This window comes from Sander vitreus, chromosome 14 (assembly GCF_031162955.1).
Source record: "Sander vitreus isolate 19-12246 chromosome 14, sanVit1, whole genome shotgun sequence".
NCBI classification, from domain to species: Eukaryota; Metazoa; Chordata; class Actinopteri; order Perciformes; family Percidae; genus Sander; species Sander vitreus.
Genome location: NC_135868.1, coordinates 12,724,183 through 12,743,696, shown reverse-complemented (window position 1 = coordinate 12,743,696; position 19,514 = coordinate 12,724,183). Strand labels below are relative to the sequence as shown.

General features: G+C 40.3%; 1 protein-coding gene across 5 annotated transcripts; it reads left to right on the top strand.

The window, feature by feature from the left end:
- The first annotated feature begins 2,357 nt into the window (after positions 1-2,357).
- Positions 2,358-18,610, top strand: LOC144529008 (TBC1 domain family member 20). 5 transcript variants are annotated; one of them, XM_078267924.1, is made up of 11 exons: positions 2,359-2,592; positions 3,535-3,589; positions 4,444-4,574; positions 4,682-4,762; positions 6,176-6,362; positions 6,490-6,591; positions 8,613-8,769; positions 9,595-9,779; positions 10,937-11,046; positions 11,975-12,163; positions 17,597-17,686. In XM_078267924.1, the coding sequence occupies exons 1-10, from the start codon at positions 2,523-2,525 to the stop codon at positions 12,154-12,156; spliced, it is 1,260 nt and encodes a 419-aa protein (XP_078124050.1). In that variant the 5' UTR covers positions 2,359-2,522; the 3' UTR covers positions 12,157-12,163; positions 17,597-17,686. The 5 variants fall into 5 exon arrangements, with proteins under 5 accessions (XP_078124052.1, XP_078124050.1, XP_078124051.1 ...); XM_078267926.1 differs by lacking the exon at positions 11,975-12,163 and having other exon boundaries at positions 2,358-2,592; positions 17,597-18,610; XM_078267925.1 differs by lacking the exon at positions 17,597-17,686 and having other exon boundaries at positions 8,613-8,754; positions 11,975-14,845.
- Positions 18,611-19,514: the final 904 nt, after the last annotated feature.

The window sequence follows — 19,514 nt, the reverse complement described above, 5'->3', positions numbered from 1 at the left end:
GTGTTTATTCCCCCTAGAATCCAGTCAAGGTATTCTTGCAGTCTGGAGAAGAATGTCTGTCTTTATGTAAATGTGAAATTAGTTTTAGTATAGTGTCAAGGCGGGGTTTGTATGCAACCAAGCCTGACCTGCGAGGCAAAACTCAGGGCAATTTACGTTTCTGCTACCGCTTCTGTAGTCTGTAGCCCTGTCCCAATTCCCAGTTTGTGCATCCCTGATTCCTCTCCTCGATTCCTCTCCCCGTGTCTTAGTCCCGCCCACAGGAGATCCGAGCCGAGGAGTCGAGGAAGAGCCTCGAGGAGAGAGGAGTCGAGGCAACAGGCATTTATCAAACACGAGACATCGCTGCCTCGGAGCCGTCATTAAAAGCCACGTCAATTAAATATGATATGCAGCAAAACTGCATCAGCTGTCCATTGTTTTGTCATACGCTGCATTTTATGATCTCTGTCAGAGGAGCAGGACCATGTTCATGACAACTTCTATGTACTTTGAGTTCAATTCACAACGTGACAAAATGTGATAACAATGTATGGGGTTGTACATTTTTATTTGTTGTATTTTACACACACACACACACACACACACACACACACACACACACATGGGCCTATATATTTATAATAGCCTATACCGAATCCGCCTGTAAGCTTAACATCTTCCACCTTCCACCTTCCACCCACCTGACTGAATAATTTTCTTCGATTTAGAAACCCGCATGGACGTTTAACTGGCCCTCGGCAGTCCCTGCAGGCTCCGTTGATTTTTAAATGATATAGGCTATTGTATTGATTTAGCCTGATGAGTGTTTTCTATAACGATTTAGCCTACTTTAATGATTAGATATGCTGCTTGTAAACGTTTCCATGCTCGCAGAAATGTCACTGCAGCTGATAGGCCTATCGTCGGATATTTAAGCAGCAAAACTAACTGTAGTTATAAACTGGACAGAGGAAACCGAACTAGACCTTTAGATTCTGTAATCTAAAGTAATCCTAATAAAGTTGCTGCTGTTTCTCAAGTGTCTCTCAGACGCACTTACAAATGAAGCTGTCTGTCCGACAGCAGCTCAGCTCTGCTATGTTCACATTTTAGAGAACGTTAATAATATTTTCCTCGTTGATTGCGTATTATTTCACCCACCCGCTATTAATCAGAATGGTAATTTGTATGATCTGACAGGCCCGATCCGTAACGTTAGATTAACCACAGAGCCGCGGATATTATCTCTTTCTCCCCTTTTGTCTCTCTCTCTCTCTCTCAGTTCGCTCTGTCATGCCTCTTTGTTAACATGCCGCGAGGATACATCAGTGTGTCCTCGATTATAACTCCTCCGAGGAGCCTCCTCGATGCTTGATCCTCACTCCTTGATGTGCATTTTAGGAATTGGGACGTCCTTCAACATGGCGCGCTGAGAATGATTCCCGGGTCACAAGCTGGAGGATTGAGGAGTCGAGGAGGTACAAATTTGGGAATTGGGAAAATCCCTATGTCCTAAAATGACCCGACAACTAGTGTGCAGAAGCAAAACACTGAGAGCATTGATTTCACCTATATCAACAACATGGCTATGCTTACAGCTTTAATGTAAGTAGGCATACATGTAATGCAATACAATAAGGTCTTCACAATACAGATCCCACCATTGCACTTTAATAAATTCTAATGAATTAAAATTAACAAAAATAAATCAATACAAAATTGAAATTACATATATATATTGGTATTCCGTATTTAAACTGGTATTATGGTTTTGTTCCACATGTAGGATTTTGCAACTGTTCAATATCCGTGTTGTTTTCTTTTCTCGTTGTGTATACATCTTATATTATTCACACTCAGAAGAGAAAAAGTAGTGCACACAATACATGCACTATTGTCCATTATATCCTATTGACATAGTATTATTTACTTTGCATCACATCGTACATTTTACTTTGTCATTTTATCTCATTTTGCCTTTTATATGACTAGTGCCTTTATTGCTAAATTGACCTGTTTCCTCATCCAGTACATTCCATTGTACCGTTGACCATGTGTTAACCTACAGTACATTATGACAAAGAAATTATATACTCATATCATATGAAATAACAACTGCCATATAGCGCTTTACTGTCGCCTTGTGGAAACAGGTGAACACATTCAGAGTATGTAATTGTGTCATGGAACACATTTCAATCAAGTGAATGCGTTTATAACATAAAATAAAACAGTCCATTATTCCCAGAATAATGACAACAAATGAACTACAAAACTACACAGTCAAGTCAGCTTGCAGTGCGTCGACGGGGAGCCAATGGCATTCGTGCGCTGTGTTGCGTGTCATATCTGCCCAATTGGAGCGTAGCGAGATGATCTCAAGTTAGTATGATTCTTTCAGGGACAGCTGTTGAGAGGAACGTTCACGTATAGCCAAATGTCGTCAGTGTTTTCACCTGTTTAGAGACATACTTTTTTATTTCTTAACTTGCCTATGGCACAACACAAACGTGTTCATTCGGAAGTCAGCTTTTAAAGGGATGAAAAGGCTAAAGAAGAAGAAACAAAACGCTGGAGTTGGAGTGAATGGGAATGGAACTGTCACAAGAGGTAAGCACAGATAGTTAGCTAGCTAACTAGGTAGTGTTCAATAAACGTACACTAGACATAAATACCGATTTTACAGTCTATGATACAGACTAGCCACACAAACCAGCCTGTATATTTACTTATATCGATCTACAGAACGTGTAGCCTACAGACAGGAACTTAACCTGTCCAGTGCAAAATGCCAGCTAACTTAATACTATCACTGCAGCCAGCTCACAGTCACACAAACTACAAGACACGAATCACAAGTTGTCCGCTGTTGTCCTAACCTGTATCGAACCGCCAGTTGTTCTGTTCTTTTTACACGTTTGTCAAAGTAAGCAAACGTCAGCTACTTATCTACCAGTGGTGATTGCGTGGCAGCCTGTCAGCCAACTTGGCAATTTGTAGTTAAAGCTGTTAGCCAGAGAGAGAACGATGGACATGATTATGTCATTATTCACTGTAAAAAAACAACAACCTGCCATCACTTATGTCATGTCACTATAAACACTGGACTTTGGTTTAACCCTTTCAACCCAGTCATTCAAACACTTTATTTTGAATTTGATTCAAACTCACTGCATAGCACGTACATAACTAACTATGGTCATATTTGTGACTCATTATAACCAGTCATTGTAAGGCATTGTTTGCATGAAAGGCACTTAATGGTGTGTGTTCCACTTGGTAGCCTCTATTTATAACACCAACATGATCTCTCGTCTCCCTCAATGTCTTCTCCTTTCCCTTTTACCACATCATCTATCCATCATTCTTTCCTCTTTTCATCCCTATGTGTCTCCTTCCTTCTTTTTCTCTGCCCTTTACTTTATCCATGCACTGTCTTATTTTTATTCCTCAAATATTTCTTTCTGGCTCTGTCACACCTCCTCCCCATCCCCTCCTCTCTCATCCTATTACCTTTCTCTCTCCCTCCTCATTTTTGTCTCTCTTTTACAGAACCACATTGTGGAAGAAAACAGAAGTTGGCTGAGATTCATCAGGCTTTGATCAGGTTAAACATATAATTATCAGCTACAGTTTGCTTGTTAAGGATGCTTTCTCTTTCTTCTGCCCTCAATGGCATCCAGGAGGACATATTCAGTCATTTTTCCTCCCGGCCTACGAGTTTGTCACATTCAGTCCAAACACCCTCTGGACTGCTGTTATGTTTATTTGTCTTATTTATTAAATGGCTACAAATTAGCTATCTTGCTAATCATGAGACCCTATGATTTTTTTATGAAGAATGGCTGAGAAATACTGAAGTACAAATACATAGCATTTAACAATTATGTTCTAGTGATGAAATACCACTTAATCCTTTTTTAACACAATACCCTATGTAATACGGTTTGCCCAGTAGATACAAGGTTCTTACCCCACAGTAGCTTTCCTTTAAAATCTGCCTTGATATGCCAACATTTCTAGAAATCTATAAAGTTTTGACAGTTTCCATCATACAAAATGCCTCCATTAGCACCAGAGCAATGAGCCACAGGATGTTTTCCCAAGTGGGAATAGCCCTCTCTCTGCTGCTCGCTGTTCCACAATTAGATGGTATGCATTTATCCGTAGACAGTGACCTTCATCACTCCCTGCTATGCTAATTTCACACATAAAGATTACTCACATGTGCCCAGAGGAATAGTGTGATGTGGATCATGAAGACATTAGTGTCAGAAGCCATGTGGGACCTGGTTGGGCAAATGGCTCAGAAAAGCTCATGCAGAATGGAGCATTTTGTGAATTCACGTTTAATTGCAAAAGAACAAAACAACCGTTTTCTTTGTCCATATAACCTAGGCATGTGGACACGTACATGCTGTCACATTGTCAATTGTCCAATTCTGACTTTTGAATGTGCAGTGATCCAGTGGACATTGAGACCTTGAGGAGAGCAGCAGCCAGTAAGGGAGGACTGCTCACTGATGAACTGAGGAGGAAAGTCTGGCCCAAACTCCTGAACATCAATGTGTATGATCTACCACCTAAACCTGGTTAGTAGTTGATTGATACTAAAATTTACTGGGTTGATGTGTGCTATATAATACTGTTACAATTACTAATACTGACAACAATAATAATAACATTTCTTCTGTTGTAGGTCGAGATGTGAGGGAGAACCACAAGGACTACAACCAAGTAGTCCTGGATGTCAGGAGGTCCATGAAGCGGTTCCCTAAAGGTGTGTGTGTGTGTGTGTGTGTGTGTGTGTGTGTGTGTGTGTGTGTGTGTGTGTGTGTGTGTGTGTGTGTGTGTGTGTGTGTGTGTGTGTGTGTGTGTGTGTGTGTGTGTGTGTGTGTGTGTGTGTGTGTGCGTGTGCGTGTGTGTGTGTGTTTTCTTATTTAACTATATTTGTGGGGTCCAAAAACCGGAATACAGCTTTGTGGGGCCAAAATGCTGGACCCCACAAGTTTTTAAAGGGCTGTTTGAGGGTTAAGACTTGGTTTTAGGATTAGGGATAGAATTAGGTTATTGTGAGGGCAAGGGTTGAGGTTAGGAATTTAGTTGTGATGGTTAAGGTTTTGTAAGGGGCTCGGGAATGCATTATGTCAATGACGCGTCCCCACAAAGATAGTGAAACACACTCTGTGTGTGTGTGTGTTAGCTCACAGTGCCATTGATCAAACTCTACCCCCGTACTTACAGCAACATGCAGATATCTGGCAAGGCTTAATAATTATTGAAGTATTGAGTAAAAGCTGCAACAAGGAATATTCTTATGTAACAAGACGCCTGTGTTGTCAGCCAAAATCACAAAGTTGGGAAAGCAACAAAGTGTCTTATCTAACCGAGAAGCTGTCAGTTCAATCCCAGTTAATTGTGATGTTGACTATATAAAGCTTTCTGCCAGGAGGAAGCAAAAAAATGTTATTTTTTGGAAAAAGTTACTGACTAATTTAGTTTTGTTGGTCTCTGTCTGTATACTAAGCGGCTACATTAATGCATCATTTGTCTTTTTGCTGTTGCACTTTTGTGTATGTGCATAAATATGTTTTCAGGTTGTACTTTTGGGAAGTTAAGCTTGATGTTTTATGCACATGTTGTGCAAGGGAATTATGTTGACCTTATTCACATCACAAATGAGCAGTCTGTGTAAAACCCTGGTTATAAGCACTCACATAACCTGTGTTGACCTATTCACTACAGTGCTAGTCTATTACAACGACATTTCATTTTTGGGATAGTTCCAGTGCCGCCGGAAGTTCCGCCAGATGTTCCTCATTTTCGGCCGGATGTCCGTCACCTTCCGCTTTCTTTGTGTTGGCATTCTAAACTCCGGTGGATTTATTAGGACTATGGTTAACTGCTCCTCAGATCTCTGCAGTGTAAATCCAGACAGCTAGCTAGATTATCTGTCCAATCTGAATTTGCTGTTGCACGACTAAAACAATGTGCACATGTTCCACCAAAACAAGTTCCTTCCCAAGGCTATTTTGCAGAGGCACTGTTGTTGCGTCCGGCACTTAGTGCCCAAGACGATTGGGTAGGTCTGGCAATGCGAGACTACTACAATGCCAATCACAGGCATTTCCCAGTTGTTTTTGGGTGTGTTATTTTTTCTATTAACATTGTATTTATGTATGATCTCCCTCAGGTATGCCAGCCACAGAGAAAGCCATTCTTCAGGAGCAGCTGATTGACATCATACTGGAAGTTTTGAAATGCAACCCTCAGCTCCATTACTACCAAGGCTACCATGATGTGGCCGTCACTCTGCTGCTGGTAGTTGGGGAGCGAATGGCCATCGCCATGCTGGACACTCTGTCCAATCACCATCTCAGGTTGTATATTCTTTTCTATTTTTTTTTCTCCACAGGACACAATTAACTAACTATATTACAAATTATTTAGCAATAATATTTGTACATCAAAACGTTTTCTCTGCCTGACTGTTTTCTCTGTCTGTAGGGATTTCATGGATCCTACCATGGACAGCACTAAACACATTTTAAACTATCTGATGCCTATATTGGAACAGGTTGATACAGAACTACATGAGTTCATGATCAGGTAATCTCTCACACACACACACACACACACACACACACACACACACACACACACACACACACACACACACACACACACACACACACTACTGTACTGCTGCACTGAACACACTTCTAGCTGTTTTTAGTAGAGAGATACACACTCAAATTTGAATGTACTTTTTGTAAGTTGCTTTAAACATGGTAATGTAAGTTAAAAACACTAGAGGGCATCACAATGTTGATTTTCACCTGAGAGCGTCACAGAGAGACAAACGTGGAATGGTTTGTGTTTGAATTGGAACTCAATCTCATTGGGGAGTTCTCGTGTCAGATGGTCCAACAGCTGTTTCAGAGCAGTTTGTGCAAGGTGTGCACCACATTTACTTTTATTTGTTAGGTGTAATTAGCCAAAACATGATTCATGATCTTTTTGCAGTTTATTGAAACAACTAGCTACTGTAGGTCAATGTTGGGATTTGTAGTGAGGACTAGGATTTGGGATGTTTGTGAGTCATGAAATGTCCTCAAAGGAATTTTTATGTATATGTGTGTGTGTGTGTGCGTGCGTGCGTGCGTACATGCTTGCCTGTGTGTCTACAGTAACTTTGCTGTCTTGTTGCCTGTTCATAATTGATGCTGTGCTGGCATCCTCCATATTTGCAAATTGCCCATCTACTCACAAACAGAAAAAGCACAAAAAAACAGCAGGATAAACAACACCAGACTTCAAAGTTTGGAACGCTCTTTTTTGTGAGCACTTCCACTTCCCCTTACCTGCCTTCTTATCTTTGCCTCCTTTCTTCTTTCCCCTTTCTCTCTCTTTCCTAGTTCATTTTCTCTCTTTTATGTCCCTCTCATCACATATGCTCCCAACCCTTTTCTCCCTCTCCTTACCCCACCCCCTGTCCATCACTCCCCCTACTTCTTTTCACTTGTCACTCCGTTGTACTTATCCTTCTTCCTCCCTGAGTGTTCCTATCTAATATTCATCAACAACCTCTAAGAGTATCCAATTTACTTGAGACTCTGTCAAAAAAAACTACCTATTTATTTATTTTCTACATATTCTTTTTCTCCACACAACAAAGACAGAGAAGGGAAGGGCATAGGAGGGATATAAACAGTATGTGAAGGTAAAGAAAATTTACCTTCCAAATGTTTTTTTTCATATAGCCAATTCTTTAAAAATCTTGCACACCCCAAGGTTTTATTACCTTTGGATTAAGCCTTACAATTTATGACAAGTTCAGTTTACAAATCAGACAATCATGTTGTATGATGTCTTCTGTGGCTGTAGACGAGCTTTGTCAAGTCTGAGAAAATAATAATAATAATGATGATGATGTCCTCATCCCTGGAAAATGTGGAGAATACACATTTTAAGGGAAAACCTGTGTTACAAACCTTTTTGAAGACATGTTTAAAAAATGTAGTAGTTTCTCAGGGACGGTCTAACCAAAATCCATTTGAGATAGATTTCGGGAATCATTGGATCCAGCGGCAGCGTTTGAACCATTCTAGGGATTAAAAGTCAGGGCATCTCAGCTTCTCTGCTTAGACATTTTTATTTTCTTTTTTGGCTAAGGTTAACTGGATCACACCAGTTTCTTTTTTATATTTTATCTAAGAATTGCTTATACTGTACAGTACTCCACACCGCTGGGTGTACCATTAGTTTTCCAAATTATTTCCTACCTTCCACGCAGCCATTGGTTTTCATTCATTTTGATTACAGTATGAAAATTGACTTGGAGAGACTTGCTCTTTGTGATGGATTGTGATGTGATGAAACCAGTAGGTGCCTAGAAGACAGGAAAACAGTATAATCTTCCCACGTTTTCATATTATTGCTGAATATACTGTATAATAAATATATAAGCTAAAATTGTATTCGTGATTTTATATTTGCATTTGTATTCATCGCAGTAAGGCTTTCCTGGTTAAATAAATGTTAAAAATAAAGCATTGCGTCTCTGAGCATGTGTGTTCCTCTGTTTGTTTACGTTAACATCTCTTTATAAATTTGTCGTTTTCTTTTAGAGCGGAAGTGGGAACCATCTTCGCACTATCCTGGCTCATTACATGGTACGGCCACGTGCTGTCAGACTTCAAACACACCATGAGACTCTACGACTTCTTCTTGGCCTCACACCCACTGATGCCCATTTACCTGGCCGCTACGGTAAGAGGGGATTTGGTAAGAGGCAGTGACTTTGTTTTGTCAGTAATCCAGGACACTCACATGTGAATACATGCTGACACACACACACACACACACACACACACACACACACACACACACTTATGTACTCATGCACACTGTGAGGCAGAGTACTGTGCAGTCACTGGACTAGTTAATTAGATACCTCCTAATGAACAGATGAGAGAAAGAAAGAGGGGTACAGAGGGAGAGATAAAATGGGAAAGAGAGGGAAAAAGACGAGGACTGCATCAGGAAACAGAATGACAAGGAGAGCTGACTGATGTTTGACTGAGAAGGATAAACAGATTACAAAGGAAAAGCATTTTCATATTTGTGACTTTTTTCACTTGGTACTCTCTAAAACTTGTCCTCGTGGTGCTCAAACCAACTGTTTTGGCAGAAATGTTTACTGCTGGAACATTTATGTGTGCATGTGTGTTTGTGGAAATAGGTGTTAATTTGAGTGTGGATAGACCTTTTTGCATGTTAATTAGCATGTACTATTGTGCACGTTTTTCTCTTTTGCAGTTGAGGATCTTAGTGTGTGTGTGCGTGTGCTTGTGCGAAGGGGCTGGGCAGAGGGAGAGTTCTGTTTGAAGTGTGTGAAACAACAAAGCAGAAGGAAGTTCATGTTTCCTCCAAGGCTGAGTACAGTGCACAGCATGAGGGTTAACTCTTCATCTGCCTATTTTACTGTTAAAGCGCTCATTCTGCCTCATTAGTATCACTAAAGGTACACAGTGTACAGTATGTAGACTCTAATTCATGTTTGCTCCAAGGTTACCCAGAAAAACCTTTAACCCCTCCTCTACTCCACAGATTGTGTTGCACAGAGAGAAGGAGGTAAAGACGACAGAGTGTGACATGGCCATGGTCCACCACCTCCTCTCCCGCATCCCCCAGGACCTCCCGTATGAGCTCCTGATTGGCCAGGCCCAGGACCTGTTTGACCAGTACCCTCCATCTCTACTGGCCAAGCGGGCAGCACTGCAGTCTCGCAAGAGGTGAGTGGACAAGAATTTAAACTAAAAATTGTTAATAATAATAATGTTACTACTATGCATCCATATAAGATGAATGAGGTGTCATACTTCAGTAATAATCATAATTATGAGCACTTTAATCTATAAATTTGAGTTTTTCCTTACCAAAATCGAAGGTCTAAGGATAGAAGGTGTAAAGCCCACTGTGCTCTATAAATAATAATTGTTGCATTCTGCTCAAGCAAGTGGGAAAAACATTTAATAAAAGTCATGCATGTCATTTTTCCTTTTGATATTTACTCGAACTGTTTTGCTTATTTTAATCATCACTTAATCGGTAAATCAGTTTTTGGTTAATGAATCACAATCTACCATTTATTATTTTCAAATGACTTGCTCAGAGAAATCCAGCAAATGTTCACATTTAAGACGCTGGAAACCGTGGATATTTGAAAATAAATGACAAACGATTAGTCAGTTGTCAAAATTGTTGTCTGAAAGTGATCCGTCAATAAACTCAATCAATTACTTGACTAATTGCTCCTGCACCTGCACTTTCTGTGCTCAAGAATTTCAGAACACGTGACACTAATACAAAAGTTTATAAAATGTTTTGAGATGGTGTATTTGAGTGTGATGTAAATTACAGGTGAGGGTTACTAAGGAATTACATCATGTAATTCCTTAGTAGGCCTCTCATATACTGCGCTGACTTCCAGACTCAGTGGTGCTGCTTCCATGTACAGGCCATTTAGTTTGTGTGTATGTGTGTGTAACCAAGCATGAGACCATTTTTCCAAATTTTGTATTATCGAGGAGGAAACATTAGATTCACAACTACACTAGTCTCTCCATCAGTCTCCCTCTCTTTGTCCTTCAGTGTTACTTACAGTCATTGTTCAGGAGAGGAAGTGACATCACTGACACAAGGCCTTGACTGAAAGATGTCCCATAATGCATTACTCCCATAGCTTCCTATTTACAAGAACTACTGAGTTAGCAGATCTCTCAAATTGTCTTCCCCCACCTGTCTTTATCCATCAGTTGATCCTTCAATCCATCTCTTCACGTCATTCCAGCTGCCTATGCTTCACCTTAGACCTGACTCTGTTCTCCATCACCGACTAACTCTCCCCACCTCCATCTTTCCATCCTTCTCTTCCTTTGTTGTCTGTCAGTCTGTCCATCAACACCTTCCAGGCGTTTCAACTCTCCACCCTCCACCAGAGGCCCGACTCAGTTCTCCAACGCCTCACCAAGGCCCAGGGCTCCACCACCTCCAGACACGGTAAAAAATAGGAACTGTAATCTTAATACTGACTCTGAAGAAGGACTGCACACGTACAGACAGTACAGACACACGTGCAGATGAGTGAAGTGAAAGTAAATTATTTTGGATGCTCTTTGAAGTTGGGGAACTGGGAGATTGTAAGAACAAACATTTCAAACATCAAAATCGCTTGATGGATCCACAGTTCTTAACATTTTACACATGAACACAACTCTTCAGAACAAGGCAATAAATATGTCAACCCCACAAACGCAGCCCCCTTTGGGCCAATCAATAACAAGTAAACAAATGATGTAGTACCCCCATCAGACCAATCAAGTGCAATATGCCAGAACAGAACAAAGAGATGCGTTATTCCCGTCGGTTTTGTGAGAATCTGATCAGTGGCTTCTGACATATTGTCTGTGATGTACAGGCAATCACAAATATGCTTTAACATTCCCCTTGGGCCAAACAATGTAATATTAAAATTGATGCACATCATTCCCTGCAGTTTCATCAAAATTCAATTAGCAGCATCCAATATGAGGTGTGTAACGGACCGAAAGAGCACCTCCTGATTTCACTGTGGCAGACAATGAATCGGAGTCAGTAAGAGACAACCTGCTGTCTAAATGTTAGCCAACATTCATCACTTGTTTAACTTTAAGTGGAGTTTAGAACTCGTTGGGCCTCTAGGTAATTAAAGTGAGAGTACTTCTTAGAACAGATGATGGAGCAAGATTGGTTGTTTAATACTTTTGCCCCTCTTGTCTGTACTCCTTGTGTTTTGACATCCCTTGATCCCCTTTTTGTTTTCAATCCCAGTAACAAAATGCAGCTTGATCCTCCTTTTGGTTCAGGTTCCAGCATTATGAATCCTCTTGACCCCTCCATGTCTCCACTCCTCACAGTCTGACCCCTCCTTCCTGTTCTGTGCTCGTAGCCTCTCGACACTCAGGACTGGAAGCATCTTTGCCCCGAGACCGTGGCCAGCTGTGGGGGAAGGGGAACGCGGTTGTGAAGATGGCAGTGTGGGGGCTGTCCGCTACGCTCGGGGCGGCCGTGTTTGCTGTGGCTCAGACAGCTATGGACTGGGGACCTGAGGTGTTACTCCAACTGTTCTGACGTGGCGGTGGGGATTTAGACACACACACACACACACACACACACACACACGGCAACTGCAGACACATATCTGTTCTTCAGATAGATAACAATAAAAAAAAATTACACACACAAACAAAGACGGTGAAGACTTGAAGCTTGTCTCTCCTGCTGAGAGGAAACGTTGCAGGATAGTAGGAGGTGGTCAGTTATCTTGGTGCCAAACAGGTTGTTGCTACTCAACCACATTGAACATATGTTAGATACTAGCCAGCCTCAGGATGTGTGTCAGCAGGTGTGTTGTCTGTGTCTGAGTGGGTACCCCAGACCTTATACCACATGTGAGCATGGATGGATAACTGAACAAGCCTACCAGGGCCTCTGATCGCTTAGCCCTTTTGGGCCAGAGCCTCTGTATGAAGTGACTGTTAACAGTTTGCTTTAAAGGGTCATGGAAACCACCACAAATACCCACAAAACAACCACAAAGAGATGCAAAGTGACCACAAAGAGACACAAAACGACCACAAAGAGACACAAAACAACTACAAAGACCTCCAAAATGACCAAAAACGAGACGTTAACGCATTTTTTGCAGTCGTTTTGTGTCTCTGTCTGGGGGTTTTGCTCCTACATAAGAGGGGTGGGGGCTTTTACATGTTTGTACCCAGGGGCCCATTGCCTCATTAGCCATCCATGCATGTGAGACACTAACACATCTTGCTTTTTCAGGCTGTTGCTCACACTGTACCATCGGTGTAACATTTTACACGCGTCTCTGTGTGTTTGCTGTTAGCTGATTATTTTGCTGATAACTCGTTTTTAGACTGTCATGCTTGTTTCGTTGCATTTCTGTTGACAGTGTTTTAGTGCGCTTGTTGGATCAGCAGCCATATCTGAGAGCCAAAAGTGCCCTTAGCCAGCACGATAACACATGAATACAAATTATTAAAGAGCGGTGTTTTCTGCTGAAAGCTTCCAGTTATGAGCAAAGAAGGAGAGCAGGGGAAAAATGGGAAAGGTGGAGGGAGTGATTTTGCCTGTGAGCCACTGGTATTAATTACTTTACTCCAGGTGTCAGCGAGTTACATTTACAGTCCAGTTTGATGCACAAGATGAGTTGCTGCTGCCCCAAAATGTAAACATTACACATGGTTAGCATGCTGCACTCAATGCAAGCAGTGGGCCTTTTACAGATGCATTTTGCAGGAGTTATAGAAATATGTATTTTTTATGTTTTATTTTTTTCTGAAGCAGTTTTCTGGCTGTTGTGGTGGCCTACCACTGCTGAATGAATATGGGGAAGAGACCAGTACTTTTACATTCTTAAAATATTTAAGAGGTTTGGGTTTGCATTAACATCCACACTGAGCAGTCCTCAACAGAACTACAATACATGGACTCAGTTCTTCTCCTTTATTATATTTCTGTTCAGCATTTTACAGCTACAGTGATTAGTTTAACATATGTGAAATGGGGTTTTTATTTTTTCTTGTAGTGAAAGAAGTTAACTACCTGCATCACACACCCTATACATATTGTTGGACCAAACGTAATCACTGAGTTTGAAAAGTGAATATTAATAATACAGGCTGTTTCCAACTGAGGTACATACATATTTACAGGGCACAGGGGTTTCTCCAAACAGCAATTCATGCTCTGTGTGCCGAATATTCTGAAATATTCATCAGCTTTTACCAGCATGTTGCCGAGTTGCATCTGTTAACACAACTTCACTGGAGTCAGAGCACTCTCATCCCTCCTTTCTCCGTCATCAGATATGAATTTTTGGCATCTTTGCAGGAAGTCAGATTGGATGTGAAGTTTACCCTGTTGATTTTAGTTGCTCTGTAGTGTATGAATTCACTGGTTTGTGCTTTTATTTGGTACGAAATTACTGTACATATATTGTACAAATATAGGGTACTCCATTTCTAGCCTCAGGGCGATCTGAGAAGTATTGCAGAGCTGAGTAGTTAACAAACTGGTCAATCAATCTATCACTCCATTAGTAGTTAGTTTCAGGTGTTCTTCAGAAAATGCCAATTGCTGCGATATTGATTGGTGATAATCATTCAGTGATTTTATTAGAGAGTCAATAAACCAATCAATGGCCTGAAACTAAGGTAGTCAGCTGGCCTGCAAGCCAGTTCAGACATCTAGTCAGTCAGTAAGCTGTAGTGGTTGTTCGAATAGACCTCTGCATGTTCCACTTTTCAGTCTGACAAGCTGTACATCATTACATGTGTGTGTGTGTCCGATGTGATTAATTGCAATAACAGGCTGGGCATCTGTGTTTTTGTTTTTGTTCGGGTACTCGAGGTGCCTCAATATAAACTGTCAACAGTCTATTTATTTTTAGAGCAACAATCTGATTGGCTTTTTATTTAATGGTTGAAACATTTAATTGAATTTTATGAATGTGTGTTTGTGTGTGGGGCAGTAAAAATGATTATTATGGTTTTTAATCACCAGTCTGAGGTTTATATTTTCAAAGGTGATCCAGATATTTTACATATAAAATACTGTCTTTATGAATCGCGCTAGTTAGGCATTTTTGGAAACATGCTTGATTGTTGTCTTGCCGAGAGTTAGATAGTTAGAAGATTGATACCACTCTACGGTCTAAATTAAAGTACGTTAAATAAGCTACAGCCAGCAGCCCGTTAGCTTAGCTTACCACAAAGACTGGAAACAGGAGGAACAGCTAGCCAATAATAAACAAATGACATTGCAAAGGGAACATTTACAGCCGTATGCTGCATGGTTGGCATTGATGTGCCTCTTGCTCTTATTACACAAACTGCTTGTTCTGCAGTGAAGTACATTCTGTTACCACTGGCTGTACTTTTAAAGTGATAGTATGCATTTGTGCATCTATGCTGCTTGGAAACAGGTGATTGATATAAAACTGTTTTATTAATTTTGAAAAAGCAGATTTTGCATCTATTCCTTGCTTGCACTTGATTGAAGACATAAAAATGCAGGGAAAACCCCCTTTGACCAGGGTCTTTGATCTTCAGACAATAGTCAAGAAGCAGTTGTATTATTATTGCAATGTAGAACAACACACTCATACAGGGAGAGAGTGGTGGTGGTGCCAGATCATAATGAGGATTTAATTCCTGCCCCTGGCTCTTGGCGTGCTTAAGACACTTCTCTTTGTTTTTGTTTTTTCTCACATTCACACTCAAACACTTACACCTGCACTGGTCTCACTCTGGCAGAGGCATTATATAAACTAGATAAATGATTGTAGGATGTTAGTTGGGTTTAATGAAACCATCCAAGATGTAAAAGAAAGAAAATGGATGCTGTCAATTCCATGTCTAAAGTTGACTAAAGAGAAAAGTTTATTTCCAGGTTTAGGGCCGTAAAAGTCATGAAAAACTCTTCTAGAAGAAATAAATGTAGAAATAGAAGTGCAATGATTTACTTGTATTAGCTCTGTTGATAGTAGTTTAGATATTTCACATTTAATCAATGCTTTTTTAGTTGCATTTCATTTATTTTGTTGTCTCACTTGATGTCAGCCCACATCTGAAAAGATTTTCAAGGCTATTTTGAACTCCATCTACTATCAGTTCTGTCAAATCTATTTGCCACATAAGCAAACAAAATCCCATATATGAATCATTACAGAAAGTTTTAATAATTTGAACAGATCTGCTTAGGTTTTAAGTTGATTATGAAACAAGTGATACATCTTTTGAAACATATTTAGAAACATTTTGCTGCTGTTGAATGAAAATCGAGGAATAGGATTTATTTCATTAGGTGGATGCAGTGGGTGTAATTTGCAACTACTCATTGGGTTTGTTTTTAACCTAAAACACACTTTGTGTAAATCTAAACAACTTGAATTTCATGCCAAACTATGAATTCACGTTGGTGTGATGAAGGCCCTGGAGTTGAACTCCCAGTGAGCTTGTGAGCCTCTCATGACTGCTCTGTCATCCCCTCAGGTCCGAAATTGTTTTCCCCAAAGATTTAATTGCACCAAATGCTTTTACAGATAATAATGTAAGCCCTTAATTTGTGTGTGTGTGTATGTATGATTTATGTGGGCATTTGTTTCTCATATCATGAGTACCAAATATTTGGTACAACCATCAGGTTGTTTGCACCTTGTACTTATATACTGTGTTTATACTGAGATGTGTCTTTGACATTAAGATGAAGCTGTTTTTGTCTATGAGGTAAAACAGTAAATAAGTGATAAAATAAATAAATTAAAAAAACCCACTTCTGGTTACAGTGTGAACGTTTATTTTTGACCTTGGAAACAATAGTTTGACAAAGAAATCTAAACTCAATGTCTATTTACTAGCAATCTTAGGAGATATTTTGTCACATTTTTTTAACTGAACAAACCTCATTCATTCCCTGGTTGCAGCTTCTCAAATGTGATGATTTGTTGCTTTTCTTTGTCTTTCATGATCGTAAACTAAATGTCTTTCGGTTTGAAACTGTTGGTCAGACAAAACAAGAACTTTTAATCCATCACCTTCAACATGTGGACAATGGAAATTGTTAGTTGCAGTCTTAAAGCATGTTGAGTAATTTGAAGTATTCAACCACTGTTTTTGTCACAATGCAGTTATAAAGAAAACAAGGACATCCCCCTTTGTGTCTATTTGTACTGTACAGCTGTTATCTTTTCATAGGCTCTGTTAAACTGGCCTCCTTGAAGAAGTGTGTGTGTGTGTGTGTGTGTGTGTGTGTGTGTGTGTGTGTGTGTGTGTGTGTGTGTGTGTGTGTGTGTGTGTGTGTGTGTGTGTGTGTGTGTGTGTGTGTGTGTGTGTGTGTGAAGGTTGCACATCTGTCCGTCTTACCTCCAGGGAGACGATTAGAGAGAGAGCAAATCGGAGACATGAGGTGAGGCAGAAAGGCGAGGGTTAAAGAGAAGCGAGGGATGAGATGAGGGAAAGATTTACAGTATACTGTAGAAAAAGACATCTGGTGGACGTGTTTGATATAACTGGAAGGTAGCTTAGGTGCAGTACCTTGAAGATTTCTGAAAAGATGTAGTAGAGGTGAGTGTGGGTCAGATCAGAGTTGAGAGCAGATGTAAAGAGGGGTGGTTTGAATATATGCATGTTATAGCCCTAATTTCAATGCTAAATGATGACCGCGATCCCAACACACACACATTGACACATGTTTCTCTGAACCCCCTCACCCTAAACATCACTGAAGATTTTCACATCTGTTGGTAAACCTTTGATTCTGACTTTCTGTGAGGTTGCATAAGCCCAGCAACAGTCTCTGTGTGTGTCCGTGTGTACTTTAGCTTAGAGCACACAATTGAAAAACAAAGGAACAGAGTACAGTTTGGTAAAGAAATATAGTGTGTGTGTGTGTGTGTGTGTGTGTGTGTGGCATTGGGCACACTGGGGACAACAGCTGCTCCAGGGGTCTGTCTAATGTTTTTTTTTATTTTTATTTTTTTTATCCCCAGACACACAGACATGCACTAACACAACCTCAGTGCCACCAATAACAGGAGCAGCAGCACCTCGACTTTCACCGCTGACTTTTGTTTTAATTCATTCATTGTACTCAGTTGTACAAACTAAATAAGTTCAATGTTGCATGTTTTGTGTGTGTTTTTAATTGATTAAGTTGATCTTGTCCCTGTGGTCTGTAGCCTTGGAACCGTGCCAAACCTTTAATTAATAGGCTACATGGCAATGTTTCAAAAATGCAATGCAAATCAATGGTAATTATCTTGAGAAAATTGGCATTTGGGATGATCACAGTATGCACTAAAGCCAGAAACTGATTAACTGAAATGTCTCACGTTAATATCCCTTTTGCTTCTCAAGAAACAGACAGAAAGGTATAGCTTCTTAGGAACTCATATCTTTGAGAAAATACTCGAATACTATGTTCATGTCATCAGAGTTAATGTAATTACCAGTTTCCAACTTGTAACATTCACTTTAGCACTCACGTTGTAATTGCAACTGGGATACTCCAATTTGGTGGCTAATAATCTATAATTGCCTTTAGCTCTGCTTTTGCTTTCCATCTGAAAAACATATCTTGCTCTTAAGCTGCCAAATGTTCCACTATGTTCACCAGCTAGTTGCTAACTTTGTCTGTCTGCTGCTGGGGTGTTTGTGAAGTGTTGTTTTTAGAGCCTTTTGCTGAAAACAGTGGCCTGCTGCTGCCTGAAACGACACTGTTGAGTGCAGTGAAAGTGAACCAAAAATAAGTAGAATTTCAGGCTGTAAAACCAAAACGATGAGCTGAAAGATGCTAAAACACTATGTAGAGCTGTGAGAGAACTATGTATGCTGAGAGGAACTGCAGAGTCAGTTAACAATTCACTGTTGAGCTACCTATTTCACATTAAAAGCAGTCATTTGATTCATTGTTAATAAACAAATTGTTTATAGAAGATTGGATGAAGGTTGCTTCTGGTTTCTAATAAATATTCCACTTTGGCCATGAGAGAGTGTCGTGCCTTCATCTCTTAGATCAACAAATCAAAGATTGGCAGTACACTGATACACTTGAACATTTTGACCACATCACGTTTAATTTACAGTGAAGCTGCATCAATCACAACAGCTTATGAGACAGGATTTGACCGTGTGAAGGCACAGTCAAACACACACATGCATACCAGACACAAACTCTTTGTCTGCAGCCCTTTTTTCCTTCTCTATGCCTCCCCTCCCACTCAGCCCTTCACTTGTCATGGATCAGAGAACATGTCCCAAAGTGCTTTACAGGCAACACACGTGCAGCAGGTTCCTGCATGCTGATGTGACTTTACAGCTTCGCAGTAACCTTGTACAGTGTGTGTGTGTGTGTGTGTGTGTGTGTGTGTGTGTGTGTGTGTTAAAATCCAGCGGTGACTGCACAGACTGTGTTAAGGTCCGTCGTTAGCGGTGTGGCTGTACCTGCTCTGACATTGTGTGTGAATATTTCAAATGGAGCAACCTCCCATGTTACCTTGAACACTTGGTGGTGGGAATGAGATGTATGACCCAATGTTTCTAGATTTTGACACTGACTGGCGAGTAAAAGGATGCTGAGAGTAAAATGACACATACATCTTTTTATGTAACATCAAGTAAAGGAAGAACAATTGCTAGACGATGGTAAAGAAAGTGTTAGCATCATATTCTCCTAAATTAATTCTCCTTCATGGCTTATTAAAACCGGTGTCTTATTTTTTGTAGTTTTGGCCTTCATGGTAACATTGTACTCACCAAAGTACTTGTTGAGATCTGCAGGGATGTCATTTATCCAACTTTTTCTCTCTTGGTACTGATTCTGATACCTGAACTTAGAGTCTGAACTTAGAATCTGCTGATACCAAGTGCTGATTAAGTACCAGTGCTCTCTTTTTTTTTCTAAATGTA

Bases quoted from the DNA above. Each gene is read 5' to 3' on its own strand.
- LOC144529008 (XM_078267924.1), top strand. From the start codon at position 2,523: ATGAAAAGGCTAAAGAAGAAGAAACAAAACGCTGGAGTTGGAGTGAAT. The intron at 2,593-3,534 runs GTAAGCACAGAT...TCTCTTTTACAG, and splicing joins GAATGGAACTGTCACAAGAG to AACCACATTGTGGAAGAAAA. The intron at 4,575-4,681 runs GTTAGTAGTTGA...CTTCTGTTGTAG, and splicing joins TGATCTACCACCTAAACCTG to GTCGAGATGTGAGGGAGAAC.